Source organism: Cnephaeus nilssonii, assembly GCF_951640355.1.
Source record: "Cnephaeus nilssonii genome assembly, chromosome: 22".
Taxonomy (NCBI): domain Eukaryota; kingdom Metazoa; phylum Chordata; class Mammalia; order Chiroptera; family Vespertilionidae; genus Cnephaeus; species Cnephaeus nilssonii.
Window position 1 is genome coordinate 14,754,947 of NC_137093.1, and position 19,230 is coordinate 14,774,176.

General features: G+C 40.7%; 1 protein-coding gene across 10 annotated transcripts in view; it reads left to right on the top strand.

Moving 5' to 3' along the window:
* CCDC15 (coiled-coil domain containing 15) overlaps window positions 1–19,230 on the top strand; it is an 81,717-nt gene that overhangs the window by 52,893 nt on the left and 9,594 nt on the right. For 7 of the 10 annotated variants that reach the window (XM_079762681.1, XM_079762682.1, XM_079762679.1 and 4 more), the window contains 6 exons: window positions 457–576; window positions 1,700–1,819; window positions 3,537–3,659; window positions 5,806–5,925; window positions 13,090–13,182; window positions 14,299–14,402. In XM_079762681.1, coding sequence (XP_079618807.1) covers window positions 457–576; window positions 1,700–1,819; window positions 3,537–3,659; window positions 5,806–5,925; window positions 13,090–13,182; window positions 14,299–14,402 — 680 coding nt within the window. The other 3 variants (XM_079762687.1, XM_079762680.1, XM_079762688.1) reach the window with 3 other exon arrangements.

The following is a 19,230-nucleotide window of genomic DNA, read 5'->3' on the forward strand; positions in this document are numbered from 1 at the left end:
TTATTCCATAAGATGTCCAGTTATTCTCTGACCTCAGAGAACTCCAGAATTCTCACTATAGCCTAAAGTACTATTGGTTAGCATGTCTTTCTAACTGAAAAATTGCTATTTTGTGTTTGTTCTGTTTTAGAAAGCAAGTTAAAGCAGCCAGCATCAATTTGGATAGGTAGGAGAGGGAGAGAGATATTTCCTTTGCATGTCCATCAAAATCAGTCCTCCATCAGGGACATGGTAGAACAGAAAAGGGAGGGAGACCAGCAGGAACTGAGTTGTTTAGAGTTTGGAGCTTGTAAAATTTGTTCTCAGCTAGAACAGACAAGAAGTATGGTTTTCTGTTTTATTCCATAGTATCCTAAGTTTAAAAAATTACCATAATGTTCACAATAAAGCCAATAATGTTATTGCTATCATATTACCCCTACTAGACAATTTACAGTTTGTATTTTTTTCTTTCAGAAAGTCCACTTCAAGGAGACATATTCTGTTATAAATGAAAAAGGGAGAGATGACTTTTGTCTGGCAGGTTATCAGTCTCCGACTCCTAAAGTCCAGGACCAGGCGTTCATCAGAGAACAGGTAGAACAGAATAAGAGAGAGATAAATGGGAAATAAAGTGCTGGATTTTAGACATTCTCAACAACTGGTAATGTGAAGTGTGGAGTCAGGTGCAAAGGTCCCTGATCTAATGAACTGTATCAGTCAAATGAGTTCTGTGATTCAGAAGGCTGATAAATCATGTTTAGATTCTTCTTTTCGTTGTTAGTCCTCACCTGAGGATATTTTTTCATTGATATTTAGAGAGAGTGGAAGGGAGGGGAGAGACAGACAGCAAAACATTATGTGAGAGATCCACATCAATTGGTTGCCTCCTGCCCACACCCCAACCAGGGCTGGGGTTTGAACTTATGACGATTATTTGCCCTTTACAGAAATCAAACTCAAGACCCTTCAGTCTGCAGGCTGATGCTCTACCCACTTACCCCAATCAGCTAAGTCTAGACAATTTACTTTAAAAAATATCTTTACTAGGGAAACTATTTTTGGCAGCCATAATCTGCTTTGAAAGCTGAAGATGGGCGAAGGAGTGGCCCACAAGTGTCCAATAGTATCTTTTACCAGGTTCCAAGGCCAGCCCTCTACTAGAGATCACTTAGACCAAAAGGAAGAAGTAAGGGATTAACAGGAATTACTTAGGGATGTCTGGGCTAATGTGGAATAGAGTATAGTGTTTTGTTTTGTTGCATAAGATATCCAATTATTCTCTGACCTCAGAGAACTCCAGACTTCTCACTATAGCCTAAAGTACTATTGGTTAACATGTCTTTCTTAACTGAACAATTGCTATTTTGTGTTTGTTCTGTTTTAGAAAGCAAGTTAAAGCAGCCAGCATCAATTTGGATAGGTAGGAGAGGGAGAGAAGTATTTCCTTTGAATGTCCATCAAAATCAGGCCTTCATCAGGGACATGGTAGAACAGAAAAGGGAGGGAGACCAGCAGGAACTGAGTTTTTTAGGGTTTAGTTTGGAGCTTTCAAAAATTGTTCTCAGCTAGAAGAGACAAGAAGTATGGTTTTCTGTTTTATTCCATAGTATCCTAAGTTTAAAAAATTACCTTAAAGTTCACAATAAATACCAGAAAACTATTGCTATCCTATTATTCTGACTAGATAATTTGCAATTTGTATTTTTTTTTCTTTTAGAAAGTCCGCTTCAAGGAGCCACATTCTGATATAAATGAGAAAAGGAGAGATGGCTTTTCTCTTGCAGGTTATCAGTCTCCGACTCCTAAAGTCCAGTTCCAGGCGTGCATCAGAGATCAGGTAGAATGGAATAAGAGAGAGATAAATGGGAAATAAAGTGCTGGATTTTAGACATTCTCAACAACTGGTAATGTGAAGTGTGGAGTCAGGTGCAAAGGTCCCTGGTCTAATGAACTGTATCAGTCAAATCAATTCTGTGATTCAGAAGGCTGATAAACCATGTTCAGATTCTTATTTTTGTTGTTATAACTCACCTGAGGATATTTTTTCATTGATATTTATATATAATGCAAGGGAGGGGGAGAGACAGACAGAGAAACATTATGTGAGAGAGCCACATCAATTGGTTGCCTCCTGCATGTGCCCCAACCAGGGCCAGGGATTGAACTTGTCACGCGGTATGTGCCCTTGACCAAAATCAAACCCGGGACCCTTTAGTCCTCAGGCTGATGCTGTACCTACTGAGCCAAACCGGCTAGGGCACCATTTTCATATTCTTAGTGTAGAATCAGACTGTTTTAATTTACTAAGATGACATTACAGCTTTTGCTGAAGCCCGTGGAATTACCTTGTGGTTATTTCTGTGGCATGAATAAAGTAGGAAGAAGTAGTAGATCCTAAATTACTTAAAATTATAGGAGTTTGTCAGACTATTCTGTACATGGCTTGGGATTAAAAATTAAGGCCTACAGGGGGAAGCTAGATCCCGGGTCCGGGAGAGGCCACGCGCCCCTGGGTCCGGGTGAGGCCATGCGCCTCTGGGTCCGGGTGAAGCTGGATCCTGGGTCCGGGTGAGGCTGTGTGCCCCTGGATCCGGGTGAGGCTGGGTCCCGGGCCCGGATGAGGCCACGCGCCCCTGGGGTCCGGGTGAGGCCACGCGCCCCTGGGTCCGGGTGAAGCTGGATCCCGGTGAAGCTGGATCCCGGGTCCGGGTGAGGCCGTGTGCCCCTGGATCCGGGTGAGGCTGGGTCCCGGGTCCGGGTGAAGCGACGCGCACCTGGGTCCAGGTGAGGCCATGCACCCCCTGGGTCCGGGTGAGGCCACGTGCCCCTGGGTCCGGGTGAAGCCGTGCCCCTGGGTCCGGCTGAGACCAAACCAGAGGGAGTCGGACCTGCATTACCACCATTTGTCCACCATCCAGAGCTGAGGGGTCAGTGCTGACATGTACACATAAGGAACTGGTGGACATTGATATTGGGTCTCAAAAGAACTGTTGGTCCAGAAAGAAACTCACTACAGACTGATTCATTTGTCAGCATAACTATTATTGCTCGTCTCACATTCAGTTCTTATAAGTATATCTCTAGTGACACATGATCTCGCTCATCTAGGGGAAATGATGAACAACATAGACTGATGAACAAGAACAGAACCAGAAACAAGGAGGCATCGATCGGACTATCGGGCCTCAGAGGGAGGATAGGGGAGGGTGGGGGGACGGGGGAGAGATCAACCAAAGGACTTGTGTGCATGCATATGAGCCTAACCAATGGTTAAGTTCAACAGGGGGTTGGGGCATCCGTGGGGAGGGGTGTGGGATGGGAATGGGGGGATGAGGACAAATATGTGACACCTTAATCAATAAAGAAATTTAAAAAAATAAAATTAAGGCCTACAGAGTTGAGCTAAAAGTGTCACATTCTTGTTCAGATCAAAATGTATCAGAATATCTTCACCTGGTACCATTTCCCTGGCGTTCTTACTTTAGCCTACAATATTATGATTAGCATGTTGCCCTGGTTAGACAATTTCTTTTCTGTTTTTGTTGTTCCTTTAGAACATGTTTCTCGAGCAGCCGTCATCTTTTCTGAGAGAAGTGAGAGTGAGGGATGAATTTCCTCCGGAGTATCATCATTATATTAACCTTGAAGTCCAGGACCAAGCCTCTCCTGGAGATCAGGTAGAACAGAAGACAGTGGGGAGGATGTCATTTTTCAAAGGAGTAACAGAGACAAATTACTTAAGATTTGGGCTGGAGCTTATCAAGCTAGTTTGTATGTAGGATACATAGATTGAAGGCTTCTAGAGTTAGGTTAACAATATCATCTTTTCAGTTATTTCAAAATGAGCCCCTTCTAAAGACTCCAGATGAGAAAGCATACCTCTGTCATTTGGGTTAACCGCGAGACAGGTTTTATATAATATTGATTGGTTAACAGTAAATTGTTTTTTTTAAAACTCAAGTCTTTTAGCCTATTTATTTGGCCTTATGCATCTATAATAATAAAAGTGTAATATGCTAATTAGACTTGATGTCCTTCAGGACGACCTTCTGGATGAATCTGGGGCTACAAGGGAAGCCTGGGTCCCGGGTGCCTGAGGGAAGCTGGTACCGGCAGCCGGGGGAAGGAAGGCCTACCCTTGCTCGAATTTCATGCATCGGGCCTCTAGTTATGTTATAAATGCTGAAGGGATTCTACTCTTGGTCAACGGATGCAGGATACCAAACCCAGGCATCCAGTTTGCAGACCAGTTATGATGGATACAACAAGCTATTTGCTGCCTCAGAACTTCCTGAACTTGACTACCTCTAGTGTTTGTGCATAAATAATTGGGGACACCAAGTAGGAGTACTTGTGGAAATGACACCAACTTATCTCCTGGCTTTTCCTTGGGAAAATGCTAGCAACATTATAAAAATATTGCCTTGTTGCTTTATCTTCTTTTAACTATGCTGTTGAATAAAGAGTTTCCCTATGTAGAAAGAAAAAGTACCAGAACAATCTGGGTTTTGCTTTAAAATACTCCAGAAAAAAAGTAGGAGAAGAGATAGATGAAAAAATAAAATGTTGCCCATTATTGAAGCTGGGTGAAGGGTATCTTGGGATTCATTATACTGTGTTTTTTCCCTATTTTGATGTGTGTCTGGAAATTTTATATTAAACACACACACACACCCCTGTGAAATTATCCTACCCTACAATCATTATTCTGTGATTGTCACTGAAGTCTACATTATTGTCACTAACCCATCATTTTTGCTTAGACAATTAGTTTTGTATTTTGTTGTTCCTTTAAAATAACTATACCAATCGCTTCTTGGCCCTTTGGCTAAGATCAAGTGTAAAACAACTATACCAAGCAATCTCCCCCCCCCCCCTTTTTTTTTTTTTTTGAGAAATGAGAGTTTGAAACAGGAATTGCTTCTAGAGTGCCATTGGCTTGTTTCACCCAGAATTCAAGACCTAGCCTCTCCAGAGAATAAGTAGAGAATGCTCTAGTAAGGAGTAAGTAGCAGAGAGTAAATTGCTTAGGTTTTGGCTCAAGATTGACGGCAATGTGGTAACTGCTCCGGGAGTGTAGTTTTAAGGTCAGTAATAATGGACAAAGATATAATATCCTCTTGTTTTGTGATGTATCACACCATTCTGACCTATTGAAACGACTTCAGGCCTCTTCACTGAAGCATTTACTGTTGCCCTGGCATGATGCTCCTGCTTGGAAAATGTTCAGTGTTTATGAATCTTTTAGCAAAGGAACTATGAGGAGGCCTCACATAATATGACAGTTGAGACAGGGAGAAGGGAGTTATTTCTGGAGTGCCATGAATATGTCGTACATTAAATCCAGGATTCAAGCTCTGCCAGAGAGCAGGTAGAGCAGAATATGGTAGAGAATAAGTAAGCAGTAGAAAGTAAATTAGAGTTGGATCTGGGCTATGCTACTAACAACAGTGATGATGATGGTGATAGTGTTGTCTCTTAATAATATTAGTAATATTAATATTATTATGATTGACAGCTTGCATTCTTAAGTTAAAATTGTTCTAGAACCTTATGTCCATTGTCTCATTTAATTCTCACAATAACTCTGGGAGATAGATTTTATTATTATCCTTGTTTTATTGATGAAGAAACTTCCCATTGCTTTGTGGATACTGTTAAGGTCCAAATAGTGGCCAGAAGTATGTCTACTTTTATGCCATACTGTATCATATTCTTCTGACCTATTTAGATTACCTTACGGCTATCATTGCAGCCTATAGTATTTTCACTACCATTATGCCACTGCTCATACATTTGGTGGGTACTTTTGTATCTTTTTAGAGCTTATACTCCAGGCAGCAGCCATCTGTCAGGACAGCTGAAAGATGGCGAGATATGCTTCTGGATGGCGATCAGTATCTTCCAGCCAAGCACCGGAGAGAGGCTTCCAGCAGAAGGCAGGTATGAGCAGTAGAATGTAAACAGGAGTATAGGCACTTACTGAGCTGCGGGTGGTAAGGCTGAGCAAAAATCAGATTCTTGTTTTATATCATAGAGTGTAAAACCTATCCTGACCTAAAATTACTCTAGGGCTCTCACTGAAACCTACAGCATTGTCAGGAGCACTTGTTGCCTATTTTATATTTTATATGTATGTTCTTTGTGAAAGGTGTATTTCTGGTGGCTGTTCTCTTTTATGGTGTGAGAGGAGAAGAAATGAGTGGTTTCTGAGAGGGAAGGGTCAGGGGGATCTTCCAGCCAATGGCCAGGACTAGATCTCCCTCATAAGCTGCTAGAGCATATGGCAGGGTCACCAAGAAATAAACTATTCAGAGTTTGGGCTGGAGCTTGTTAGGGTTTTGTTATATTGTCTGAGTTTTGGTGTTTTGAGTAAAGATCAATAGTTTTTCAAGAAAATCTATACTAATAATAGAGGAATATGCAAATTGTCCAGGACGCCATCACAGTAACAGTAATGACCAGCAGGCTGCATGGGGCAACAAGGCCAGCAGGGGGATTATGAGGGACGACCAAATGACTGAACAGCAGGCTGTGTGGTGCAACCAGGCCAGCAGGAGGGTTAGTGAAGAACGACTGAACAGCAGGCTGCATGGGGCGACCAGGCTGGCAGGGTGGTTAGTGAGGGATGACCAAATGACTGAACAGCAGGCTGCATGGGGTGACCAGGCCAGCGGGGGTGGGGGGGGAGTTGGTGACCAGGCTGGCAGAGGGAAGCAGTTGGGGGTGACCAGGCCGGCGGTGGAGGGGGGGGCAGTAAGGGGCAACCAAGCTGGTTGGGGGGCAGTTAGGGGTGACCAGGCCAGCAGAGGGGGGCTGTTGGGGGAGACCAGGCCAGCAGGGGGTGGGCAGTAAGGGGCGATCAGGCAGGCAGGCAGGTGAGCAGTTAGGAACCAGCGGTCCCGGATTATGAGAGGGATGTCCGACTGCCGGTTTAGGCCTGATCGATTGGAGAGGGTGCAGGCTGGGCTGTGGGGACACCCCCCCCCCCCGAATGAATTTTGTGCACTGGGCCTCTAGTATTAAAATACCCTGGCCTACTAAGATTTTTCCATGGCTTAACTGAAGTCTTATTAGAATTTTGCCACTGACTGGATAATTTCTATCTTGTGGTTTTATCTTGTTATTTTAAAAACAGCCTCAGGCAACCAGCATTGTTACGATATATGAAAGAGATAAAGAGAAATTTCCTCTTGGCTCTTTTAGGAGAGCAAAAAGAAAAGGAGGCAGAAAGGCAGAAAGTAGGATTTGGGCTCAGGTTTTCAGAACTAAACTGCCACTCTTTTGGGATTTTTAGTTTGGGTCTATAAGGTTGGCCTAAGGGTTTGCTGTCATGTTTTATTCTGCATCCTCATTTATATATCCTGAACTGTGCTGGGCTCTTTCCTGCCTCAGGTCTTTTGCATATTTCCCCCCCTCTATCTGCATGGTCTTCTGTTTTTTCCTCACAAAGCTGGTCCTTTCTTATCCTTCAGGTTTCAGCTAAAATTTCACCTCCTTAGAAAAGACTACCTTGAGCAAATTATCAAAAATAGGTCTCTCCTCCTCTTTAGTTTTTATTTTAAATACCTGCTTTCTGTTTCCTTTTCAATACAATAAAGACTTTGTAATTATTTACTTATTTACATCTTTTCCACTGGTCTGTAAGCTTCTGTATGAGCAGCCTTTAGCACAGTACTGGTACCTAGTAGTCTCTTGCTAAATATGTTTTGAATGAATAAGTCAGTCAGTCAAACATTTATTGAGCACCTGTTAGGTGCTAGCCATTATTTAGGTCCTAAATACTAAAGATAGCATGCTGAAGAAGACACAGCACTCAATTTCTAAAGAAGAGAGACTGAGACATAAGCAGATGGTTATGAAGCAATGTGGCTAGTTGTAGAGAAGGCGTGGGCATTATCTGAGCACAGAAGAGGGGTACCTAACCCTGACTGTTCAATGGAGGGTGTGGCTTTGTAGTCACAGCCTCCTCTTGTCCTTCTACCATCCAGCCCTGAAAATCCTCAGCCCTGATCAGTACTTTTTCATTTTAGGTTCCCAAATAATCGAGCCTCATGGAAGAAAACACTTTATTCATGTAGATTTGAATCACATTGATATTAGCATTTACAGTCCCAGCTGGGTCCCCAGTACTGCTTAGCATTTTTCTTGCCTGCCCTTCCCATAGCCCACACTGATAATTCTAACCCTTAAACAATTCTTAAAGTTCTTGCTGTTCCCCGTACTCTTTGGCTTTCATAAAGAAAATTGAAGCCATCACTCAAAACTGCCTCAGCCATTTACTTTTCGCTATTCTTCCTATTCTTACTAACTCAGAGGAAGAGTTGTCTCTCTTTGGACACATATTCTGGATTCTCTTGCTACCTTTACTTCCGTGTCCAATTTTGAATGTTATATGTCATAAGACTTTGGTTTCTGTCAAAATCCTCTAAAGAATGTTGCATCCTCTTTGTTTGCAGCAGGCATCACCTGGCTGGGTTCAGGCTCTCAGTAGTTTCTCACCTTCTGTGAACAGTGACTTCAGTGTTAGTTCAGTTCTCAAAGCCTTCGTTGTATTCCTCTAGGTCCACCCCTGTGCACACACAGCTCAGGGTGACTCTGGGATGTGTGCCAGTTCATACACAGAATTAAAGGATCCACTTTTCTAGCTCGCTCCCCTTCAGGATACCCACCCTCTACACTCCCCAGATCCCACTGACGACAATTTTTCTTATAATCGAGAGAGAGAGAGAGAGAGGGCGGCGGGGGGGGGGGGGGGGGGGAGAGGGGAAGAGAGGGAGAAAGAGGCGCCAATCGTGGGCTTACCCCTTCACCAGTGCTGGAAGTCTAGTTTTTCTTACTTTTTTGAAAGCAGAAAATAATTTCATTTTTATTGTAGCAAAAGTAAATCCAAACAGAAAGAAAAAACTCTACAAAAATTCAGAGAGAACCATCATAAGCCTTTTGCTATTTCTCATTTTCCAATTTTACCTATAACAAATAAATCACTTTAAAAAGAATAGCCTTATTGAGATATACAGTCAAATCTTATCATTCACAGTAGTTACGTTCTATATAGTTGCCTCAAACACCAAATTAGTGAATACCAAACCATTGCTCCTAGGGAAGATATGGGTTAGATTCCTGGGAGCATCTGATCACATTTTTGTTAGCTGATAAATACATTACCTTGTTGTATATGAATTGTTGTTTAAAGACCCCTTATTTAATATAGTCTACTAGAGGCCCAGCGCGCACAAAATCGTGCGTGGTTAGGGTCCCTAGGAAATCTTCTGCCCGCTCACCAGTCCCTGCCACCCCCTGGTTTGCCATGGTTCCTCGATTGCAGCATGACCCCAGTTCCCCAGAGCCTGTGGGCTGGGGGGGAGGGGGGGGGAACCAAGAGGTCACCATTACACCCTCTCCTCATCCTGCTGCCACTCACCTCAGTTTGCCGTGGTTCCGATCTATCAGAGCCTGAGTGCCAGGGGAGGGACCAAGAGGTCGCCGTTCGGCCCACTCATCAGTCCCGCCCCACCCTGCTGCCACTCACCTCAGTTCGCCATGGTTCCCTGATCACAGCATGGCTCCAGTTCCTGGGAGTCTGTGGCCAGGGGGAGGGACCAAGACATTGCTGTTCCTCCCACTCGCCAATCCCGCTCCGCCCGCTGCCACTCACCTCACCTCGGTTCCGCTGTGGTTCCCCATTTGCTATGCTGCGATCAGAGACTGCGGGCCGGGGGAAGGGACCAAGAGGTGCTCAAGGCACCTCATGGTGACCGGTCGTTTGGTCGTCCTGGTCGTCACAGACACTGGCTTTATATATATATATATATATATGTTTATTCATTAACATTGAACTCGGGGCTAATAGGCACTGTGGCTTATGCCTGATTGAAGCTTATCTGATACATGTATATTCTCCATAAGACACATCATAGCCTTCTTATGCTTAGCAATACTAGCTACTACTGTAGCACTGTGCTTGGGGGCCATTTTAAACAGCAAAATCACCAACAAAATAGCAAAAAACTTGGCACTAATTATACCTTGAAAAGGATACTTGTTTACAGTATGAAACTTGTTCAACCTCAGCTGATAATGTGCACATCTGGTGACTCAAATTTTTCACAGCTCTGTGCGTATCTGCAAATGACCACAAAAACACTATGAGTATCGATTTTGGAATTTCAAATAAGTTTCAGCAAATAGGTGAATTCATAAATAAGGAATATGTGACTAGGAAGATTGACTGTAATTTACATACTCTATAATTCCTATAATTCACCTATTTAAACTGTACAATTCCGTGTTTCTTTTTTTTAAAAAATATATTTTATTGATTTTTTACAGAGAGGAAGGGAGAGGGATAGAGTTAGAAACATCAATCAGCTGCCTCCTGCACACCCCCTACTGGGGATGTGCCTGCAACCAAGGTACATGCCCTTGACCAGAATCGAACCTGGGACCTTTCAGTCCGCATGCCGATGCTCTATCCACTGAGCCAAACCGGTCAGGGCCAATTCCGTGTTTATAGCATATTTAAAAGGTGGTACAAACATGGCCACAAACAATTTCAGAACATTTCATCACTCTAAAAAGTCTTGTACCTATTAGTAGCCTTTTTCCCTCACCTCTACCCCCAGCCTTAGGCAACTACTCCTCTATTTTCTGCCTCTATAGATTTGCCTTTTCTGGGTATTTCATATAAATGGAATCATGCAAAATATGACCCTTTTTGACTGGTTTATTTCACTGAACATCATGTTTTCAAAAGTTTATCAACCTTGTAGCACTACTTCATTCCTGACAATTGGATAATATTACATTTTATGCATGTAGCACATTTTACTTATCCATTTATCAGTTGATGGACATTTGGATTGTGTCCATTTCCCGGCTATTATGAATAACGCTGCTGTGAACATTTGTGTACAAGTTTTTTGTTGAGATATCTTTTCATTTCTCTTGGGTATATACATAGGAGCAAAATTTCTAGGACATATGTCACTTTATGCTTAACTTTTTGAGGAACTGTCATACTGGTTTCCAAAGTGGCTGTACTATTGTTTATTCCTACGAGCAGTATATGAGGATTCCAGTTCTCTGCATTCTTACCAGCACTTGCTATTACCTGTGTTTTTTAATTATAGCTATCTTAATAGGTGTGATGTGGTATGATGGTTAGTGGTGAGCATCTTTTCATGTACTAATTGGCCATATGTATATCTTCTTTGGAAAACTATTAGATTCTCTGCCCAGTTTGTAATTGAGTTTTTTGTCTTTCAATTATTGAGTCATGTGAGTTCTTAATATATTCTACATATAGGTTCCTTTTTAGTTATATGATTTACAAATGTTTTTTCCCCATTCTGTGGGTTGTATTTTTACTTTCTGGATGGTTTCTTTTGCAGTCACAAAAGTCTTAACCCTTTGCACTCGCTTGCTTTTTTCTCGATTCCTTTATTCTAATGCTAACCGTGTCGAGTCACACTCGACATCCGAGTGCAAAAGGTTAATTTTGATGAAAACCAGTTAATCTATTTTTTCTTTTGTGGCATTTGATTTTGGTGTTCCTGTAAGAATTTTATGTCTCTTACATGTAGGTCTATGATTCACTTTGAGTTAATATTTGTATGTAGTGTTAGATAGGGGTCTAACTTTATTCTTTTTCATGTGGATATCCAGTTATCCTAACACTATTTGTTGAAAAGATTATTCTTACTCATTGAATTCTCTTGACACTCTTGTCAATAATCATTTGAGTGTGAATAAAGGGTTTATTTCTGAAAAGTCATTTCTACTTTGTTGATCTATATAATCTATCCTTATCCTGGTACCACACAATCTTTGATTACTTTTGTAGTAAGTTTTGAAATTGGGAAGAGTGAGTCCTCCAACTTTGTCTTCTATTCCAGTATCATCTCAGCTACTTTGGGTCCCTTGCATTTTTGTATGAATTCAAGAGTCATCTTGTTAATTTATACAGATAATCCAACTGACATTTTGATGATGACTGCATTAAATCTGCCCATCAGTTTGGGGAGTACTGCTCTCTCAACGTTAAGTCTTCCGAGCCATGAATATGAGGTGTCCTCCCATTCATTTAGATCTTAATTTCTTTCAGCAGTGTTTTATAAGTTTCTGAGTATAAAATTTACACTTTCTTTGTTAAAAATTTTATTTCTCAGTATTTTTGATGGTATTATAAATGAATTTTCCCCCTTAATTTTGTTTTCAGATAGTTCATTGCAAGTATATAGAAATACAATTGATATTTGTATACTGATCTTGTATCCTGCAACTTTCCTGAAAGATAAATAATCTTTAAAAAGATAAAAGTAATTTTAAGCTTTTATTTCTAAAAGTTAGAGATCATAATTTGACTCATATGATGTCCAAGTAAGTATACCAAGTTATATTATAAGACTTCTTGATAATGTGGGAGAAATTAGCTCCAGTCTTCTCCCTGCTGTGTCAGTTATTTTGTTACGATATTTTCAGTCTCTTATTCTTAAGAGAGTTGTATAATTGAAAACACTTATATATTTGAGACATTAAGAGTGCTGGTTTTATATCTTGGATACAATCCCAAGCACACTCATGATAGAATGATATTAAGTGACTACATCAGAAGAACTTTCATTCTGGGCATTTTGATTTGTTATTAGTTCATCCATGTTTTTGACTTGAATCTTTTTCTTTGTTTTTGTTAATCCTCACCCGAGGGTATTTTTCCATTGATTTTTAGAGACAGTGGAAGGGAGGAGGAGAAACAGAGAGAGAGAAACATCGATTGGTTGCCTCCCACAAGCACCCCAACCAGGGCTGGGGATTGAGCCTGCAACCCAGGTACGTGCCCTTGACCGGAATTGAACCCAGGACCCTTCAGGCCATGGGCCAACACTCTGTCCACCAAGCCAAACCAGCTAGGGTCTGAATCTTTTTCTTTGGTTTATTGTTTTTATTTGATTAATTCATTCTGAAACTGCTTCCTTATGTTTTTTTTTTTATTCAGTTGAGCTCAAGGTTGCAGGAGAAAAGAATCAATAGATGGAACTATCAAAAGTGTGCAAGGGGCTAACTTTTAGCAGTTTTGTCACTTTGTGTGACTGGACTTTTTAACAGGTTTATGATAAATATCAATCAGGATGGAACACTGAATTCCAAACTCCACTGGGACTTCAGTTTGAAGTAAATCAAGAAGAAGACAAAAAAGAGGTATGTAATGATAAATGCCTTTGGACACCAGTGTTTCTACTGTAACAATATATGTGAAATTAGGAATAATTTGTTGTTCCTAGTAATTAAGAGCTAATACTAAAAATTTCATAAAGGCTAAGAAATTACTTGAGTCGTTATAATATGTTAAACTTCTAAGCTCCTAGGATTTAGGGTACCTTGATGTGAAATCAGAGATATTATCCTAGTGAATTTCTTCAGTTGGGATATTTGCCACCATAACTTATTTAAAGGAAGAGTTTTCATTTATGGCTTCCTTTTTGCCTCCCTTTTCAATCCAAAGTTAGTTTAAACCAACAGTTTTTAACACTGGCCATGCACCAGTATTAGATGTGGAGCTTTTTTCAGATATGTATATTTTTTTGGTATCTGAAAATGTAGGTTTGGGGCATCTGTATTTTTTAAAAAGTATCACTGATGATTGTGCTGAATTTTCAATATTGAGAACTGCTATTAGACTTTTAATGTTTTTACTACAAGGTTACAAACATGTCTGTGTGTATACTATTGCCATTTGAGTAGCTTATGTCCTTAAAAGAGAATATATAAACCCAGAGGTATGAATGTATCACACACAGTAGTAGCACTTGCTTTTGTTATACCTGTTCCCTTTAAAAGTATGATGCTGTTATATTCCTCAGTCCTCCTCTGCTCCCCACCACTAGGCTAGGCTTAGAGTGTGGTTTTAATTTTGAAAAGTCAGTGACTGCTGTCCTGTTATAAAATACGTCTCACATTCTTTCTGTTGTCCTGCTTCTATGGTACTTACTACTTGATAATAATAAATATAGCATATAATTTATCATACCAAATATAGACATTTCCTCAAGTGCCGTTGATAGGGGACTGTATTAAGGTCAAACTAAATTAGTACTTTTTCTGACTTGTCTGTAACATATAATAGCCATGTGCTTGAAGATATAAAGGTCTTGCTATATGTGATATCCTGAGCCACCATAAATAGAAGGAAATGAAGGACTTAGTTCCATGTGGCTTCCATATCATCGTTTTCTTGTCTAAGGCACAAAGATAATTTCCTCTCTTGGAAAGTGCTCTGAGAGCAGAATCTTAACAATTTTAACTTCTTTCCTTTAGCGTCAAAAGCGGTACCTGAGATATAGGCGACTTTTCATGGAGATTGAAAGAGAAAAAGTAAAAGAACAACAAAGGCAAAAAGAATACAGGAAGAGAATTGAAAAGTGAGTGTTTTGATCCTCATTGTGATCCTTAAATTACTAGTTAAGGTGATTTTAGAAGCTAAGTTTTAGAAATAATCAGGTAGTGGTTTTGCCTTCTGAGCCATAGTAGGAACAACTATTTTTGATCTGGACAGAAGTATTAATAGATGGTTAAGAGCTATGTTTTTAAACAGTTATAGTTAAGCAGAAAGTACAAAGGGTTCCCACTTACCCCCTGCCTCTTCTACTGTTATCATCCTGTACCACTGTGGTACATTTGTTACAACTGATAAACCTATGTGGACACATTATAATCCATATTTTACATTCGGATTCACTCTTGGTGTAGTAGATTCTTACAGTTTTGACAAATGTATAATGACATGTACCCATCATTACAGTATCACACAGAATAGTTTCACTGCTCTAAAAATCCCGTCCTACAACTGTTTATTCATCTCTCCCTCCCCCAGTCCCTGGCAACCACTGACCTTTTTACTGTCTCCATTGTTTACTGTTTCCAGAATGCCACAGAGTTGTAATCGTGCAGGATGTAGCCAAAAAGCCTGTTCAGTTGACTCCTTTTACTTAGTAATATGCTTTAAGGTTCCTCCAATGCCTTTTCATGGCTTGGTAGCTCATTGCTTTTCAGTGCTCAGTAATATTATATTGTCTGAATGTACCACAGTGTATTTATCCATTCACCTGCTGAAGGACAGCTTGGTTTCTTCCAAGCTTTGGCAATTATGAATAAAGTTTCTATAAATATTCATATATAGGTTTTATGTGGGCATAAATTTTTAACTCCTTTGGGTAAATACCAACGAGTGCGTTTGCTGGATTGTATGGTAAGAGTTTGTTTAATTTGGATAGAAATTGCCAAGCTTTCTTTCAAAGTAGCCAAACCATTTTGCATTCCACTAGCAGTGAATGAGAATTCTTGTTGTTTCACATCCTTGCCAGCATTTGGTGTTTTCAGTGTTTTGGCTTTTGGCCATTCTAAGTATCTAATAGTATCTCATTGTTTTAATTTGCAATTCCGTAATGACATATGATGTGGAACATCTTTTCATATACAATTGACCCTGGAACAATGTTGAGGTTATGGGCACCAACTCCCTCGCACAGTTGGATATCTGCATATTGCTTTTGACACCTCAAAAACTTAACTAAAGTTATCTCATATCAATGGGAGATTGGTTTTAGGACCCCCAATGGATACCAAAATCTATGGATGCTCAAGTCCCTTATATATGGTATGGCATTGGCATTGGCATTCACAGATTCCTAACTATAGATTGAAAATACTATTTCCATCTGTGGTGATTGAGTCCACACATGCAAATCTGGGGGATACAAAGGGCCAATTGTAGATTTATTGGAAAATATCCAATATAAGTGAACCCATGCAATTCCAACCCATGTTGTTTAGGGGTCAACTGTACTTATTTGTCATCTGTATATCTTCTCTGGTGGTGTCCCTATTCAGGTCGTTAGCCCATCTTCTCATTAAGCTTTTTTTAAATTTAATTTATTGGTGTTACATTGGTTAATTAAATAGGTTTCGAGTGTACAGTTCTATAATACATCATCTGTACATTGTGTTCTCACTAACCATAGTCTAGTCTCCTTCGTCGCCATTTATCCCTCCCTTTACAGTCTACCTCCTCCCACCCCCTTTCCCTCTGGTACTCGCTATACTGTTTATAAGGTGTTTTTGTTTGTTTGTTTGCTGGCCCTTCACCTTTTCCACCCAACTACCCCTGTTAGAGCTGTCAGTCTGTTCTCTGTATCTATGAGTCTGTTTCTTTAAAAACACACACACACATGTTTTTATTGATTTTATAGAGAGTGGAAGGGAAAGGGAGAGAGATAGAAGCATCAATGAGACACATCAACATCAGCTGGCTGCCTCCTGCATGCCCCCTACTGGGGATGGAGCCCACAACCTGGGCATGTCCTCTGACTGGGAATTGAACCGGTCACTTCTTGATGCGTGGGATGCTGCTAAACCAACTGAACCACATCAGCTGGGCTAGTCTGTTTCTATTTTTGTTTGTTTATTTATTTTGTTAATTGGATTCCACATTTAAGTGAAATCATATGGTTATTTGTCTTTCTCTGACTGGCTTATTTCACTTAAGGATGGACCTCTAGGTCCATCCATGCTGTTGTGAAAGGTAAGATTTCTTTAACAGCATTCTAAAGTAAACATGTATCAGCTTTCTAAACAGGAACCAATGAACACTGCTTTACTTATCCAGTTGCAATAAGAATCAAATGATTTGTTTTCATTAATTCATTTAGCAGCTACTTATTGAGCATCTATTAAATAGTAGACATGAAGCTAGACTTAGGGGGTACAAAAAATGAAAGACATGATCCCACTCTTCAGGGATCTTACTGACTAATTGGGAGGCAGATAAATGAACAGATAATGACAATACTATATATTAAGTATTACAAGATAATGTAGCATATGGTTAAGAACATGGAGAGAGATGTGTTCAAGTCTCTGCTCTGCTGCCTACCAGCTGTGTGACTTTGGGAACGTTACCTCTGTGAGCCTTAGTTTCTTTTCTATAACATAGGGATATTGATGGTATATACCTCATAATGTTGCTATGAGCATTAAATGAGGTAACTTGTAAATGTGCTTAATACAGAACCTAGCACATACTATGTGCTCAATAAATGTTAGTTGCCAAATGTTTAAGGGAAAAAGTTATACCCAGTTTTACATAAAATATCCTAGAGAATAGAAAAACAGGGAATGCTTCCCAAATAATTACAGAGGTCATTATAACCTTAATACCAACCTAACAAGGACATTTATAAAAAAGAAATTACAGACTAATTTCTCTTATAAAAACCTCAAGTAAAATAAAATATTGTTTGTAATATCATTAGAAGAAAAAAATTACAAGACTATGGAGAGCACAGAGACTATGTATTGAACCCCAAATTGGGGGTATGGTATATCAGGACAGGGAAGACTTCCTGAGCTGAGTTGGAGGATTAGAAGCTGTAGTGTGAGAGAAAATGGTAATTGGATTAGGGAAAAGGATACATGGGAATTCTAGGCAAAAGGCATAGTTTTGTAAAAATGTTGACTCTTGAGAGAATGTGACACTTCTGACATTGATGGGATTGGTGCAAGAGGTGAGCCTTAAGGAATAAGGACAGACAAGATTGTAAAGAGTTTCGTATGTCATGACAAGGAATTTGGATTTTATCCTGAAAACAGGAGCCATATAGAGGCATTGTGGGGAACAGATAAGATGACTGCAACTAGATATTAGGAGATCATTGAAGTAATACACTTAGAAGGTGAGAGGTGAAATTAAATTTTAAACAAAGTCCTATTATAATAAAGTTCTTACTGTGTGTCAAGCACTTTACATAATTGTCTCTAATTGGTACACAACCCTGCAGGGTAGTGGTAACTACTCTTCCCTGAGTGTTTACTGTGTGCCAGGCAGTGTTGAGTGTTTTAGAGGCATTAGTGCATTTCCTCACTTCAGTAACCTTGTGAGGTAAATTTTATTCTTTTCCTTTTACAGATGAAAAAAATGAACCCTAGAGAAGTTAAGTAACTTGCCTAAGAACTGGGATTCTACCCCAGATTTATTTGACCCCAGCACCTAACCTCTTAGGATCTGTAACACAGTCTTTCAGATAGAGGAGGCAATGAGGAAAAGGCAGTTTTAAGAGCACACAAGGAGAACTGATAAGATTTTGTCAGAGAATTCAAGCATAAATTTTAGGTTTATGGTTTAGGCCACCAGGTAAATGGGGTGCTATAAAACAGATTTGCCAGGAAAGAGGTAGGTAGAGGTGGGGAGTATACATTTAATTTGGAGCATATTGGGTTTGACGTGCTTAAAGGAAATCCAAGTAGAGAGTCCAGTAGGAAATAATTCAGTTATTTTTAGTAATGATTTTAAAAATCACTAAGAAAGAATGCTGTCAGAATCAGGAAACAGGAGACAGGAAGGTTGAAAGAAAAACAGGATCAGCGGGCAAAGATTAGACCATGCTAGATTAGACCTTAATCCTGTTCTGTCAAAGAGGAAGATTTCTTCCACTTCCTTGAGAAGTTATTTTTCTAACAGGGCACCTCTTTAACTCCTAAAATAAAGCTGTTTCTTAATCTTAGAAGCAGAATTCCTTTTAACTTTGTAAAAGATTAGTAGTATGGCCTTATCATATGGCAGATGACTGAGTAACAAGAGTTTTTGAGTCGTTGAAATGATAAGAATACTAGAGACCCAGTGCACGAAATTGGTGCACTCGGGAGAGGGGGGGCCTCAGCCTGGCCTGCGTCCTCTCGTAGTCTGGGAGCCCTCGGGGGATGTCCGACTGACAGCTTAGGCCCGCTCCCTGTGAGCAGTTGGACATCCTTAGCCCTGCCACGGAGGCGGGAGAGGCTCCTGCCACTGCTGCTCTGCTCACCAGCTATGAGCTCGGCTTCTGGCTGAGCGGCACTCCCGCTGTGGGAGCAGACTGATCACCAGGGAGCAGCTCCTGCATTGAGCGGGATTGGGCTGAAACCGGCTCTCCAACATCCCTGGAAGGGTCCCGGATTGCAAGATGACGCAGGCCAGACCAAGGGACCTCACCAGTGCATGATCAGGGCCAGGAAGGGACACAGGAGTTTGGCCAGCCAGGGAGGGACTGTGAGAGGGCTCCAGGGCATGTCCGGTCCATCCTGATCAGCTGGACCCCAGCAGCAAGCTAACCTACTGGTCAGAGCGTCTGCCCCCTGGTGGTCAGTGCACGTCATGGAAAGTGGTTGAGTGGCCTTAGCATATCATTAGCATATTACGCTTTGGTGAACAGACGACCG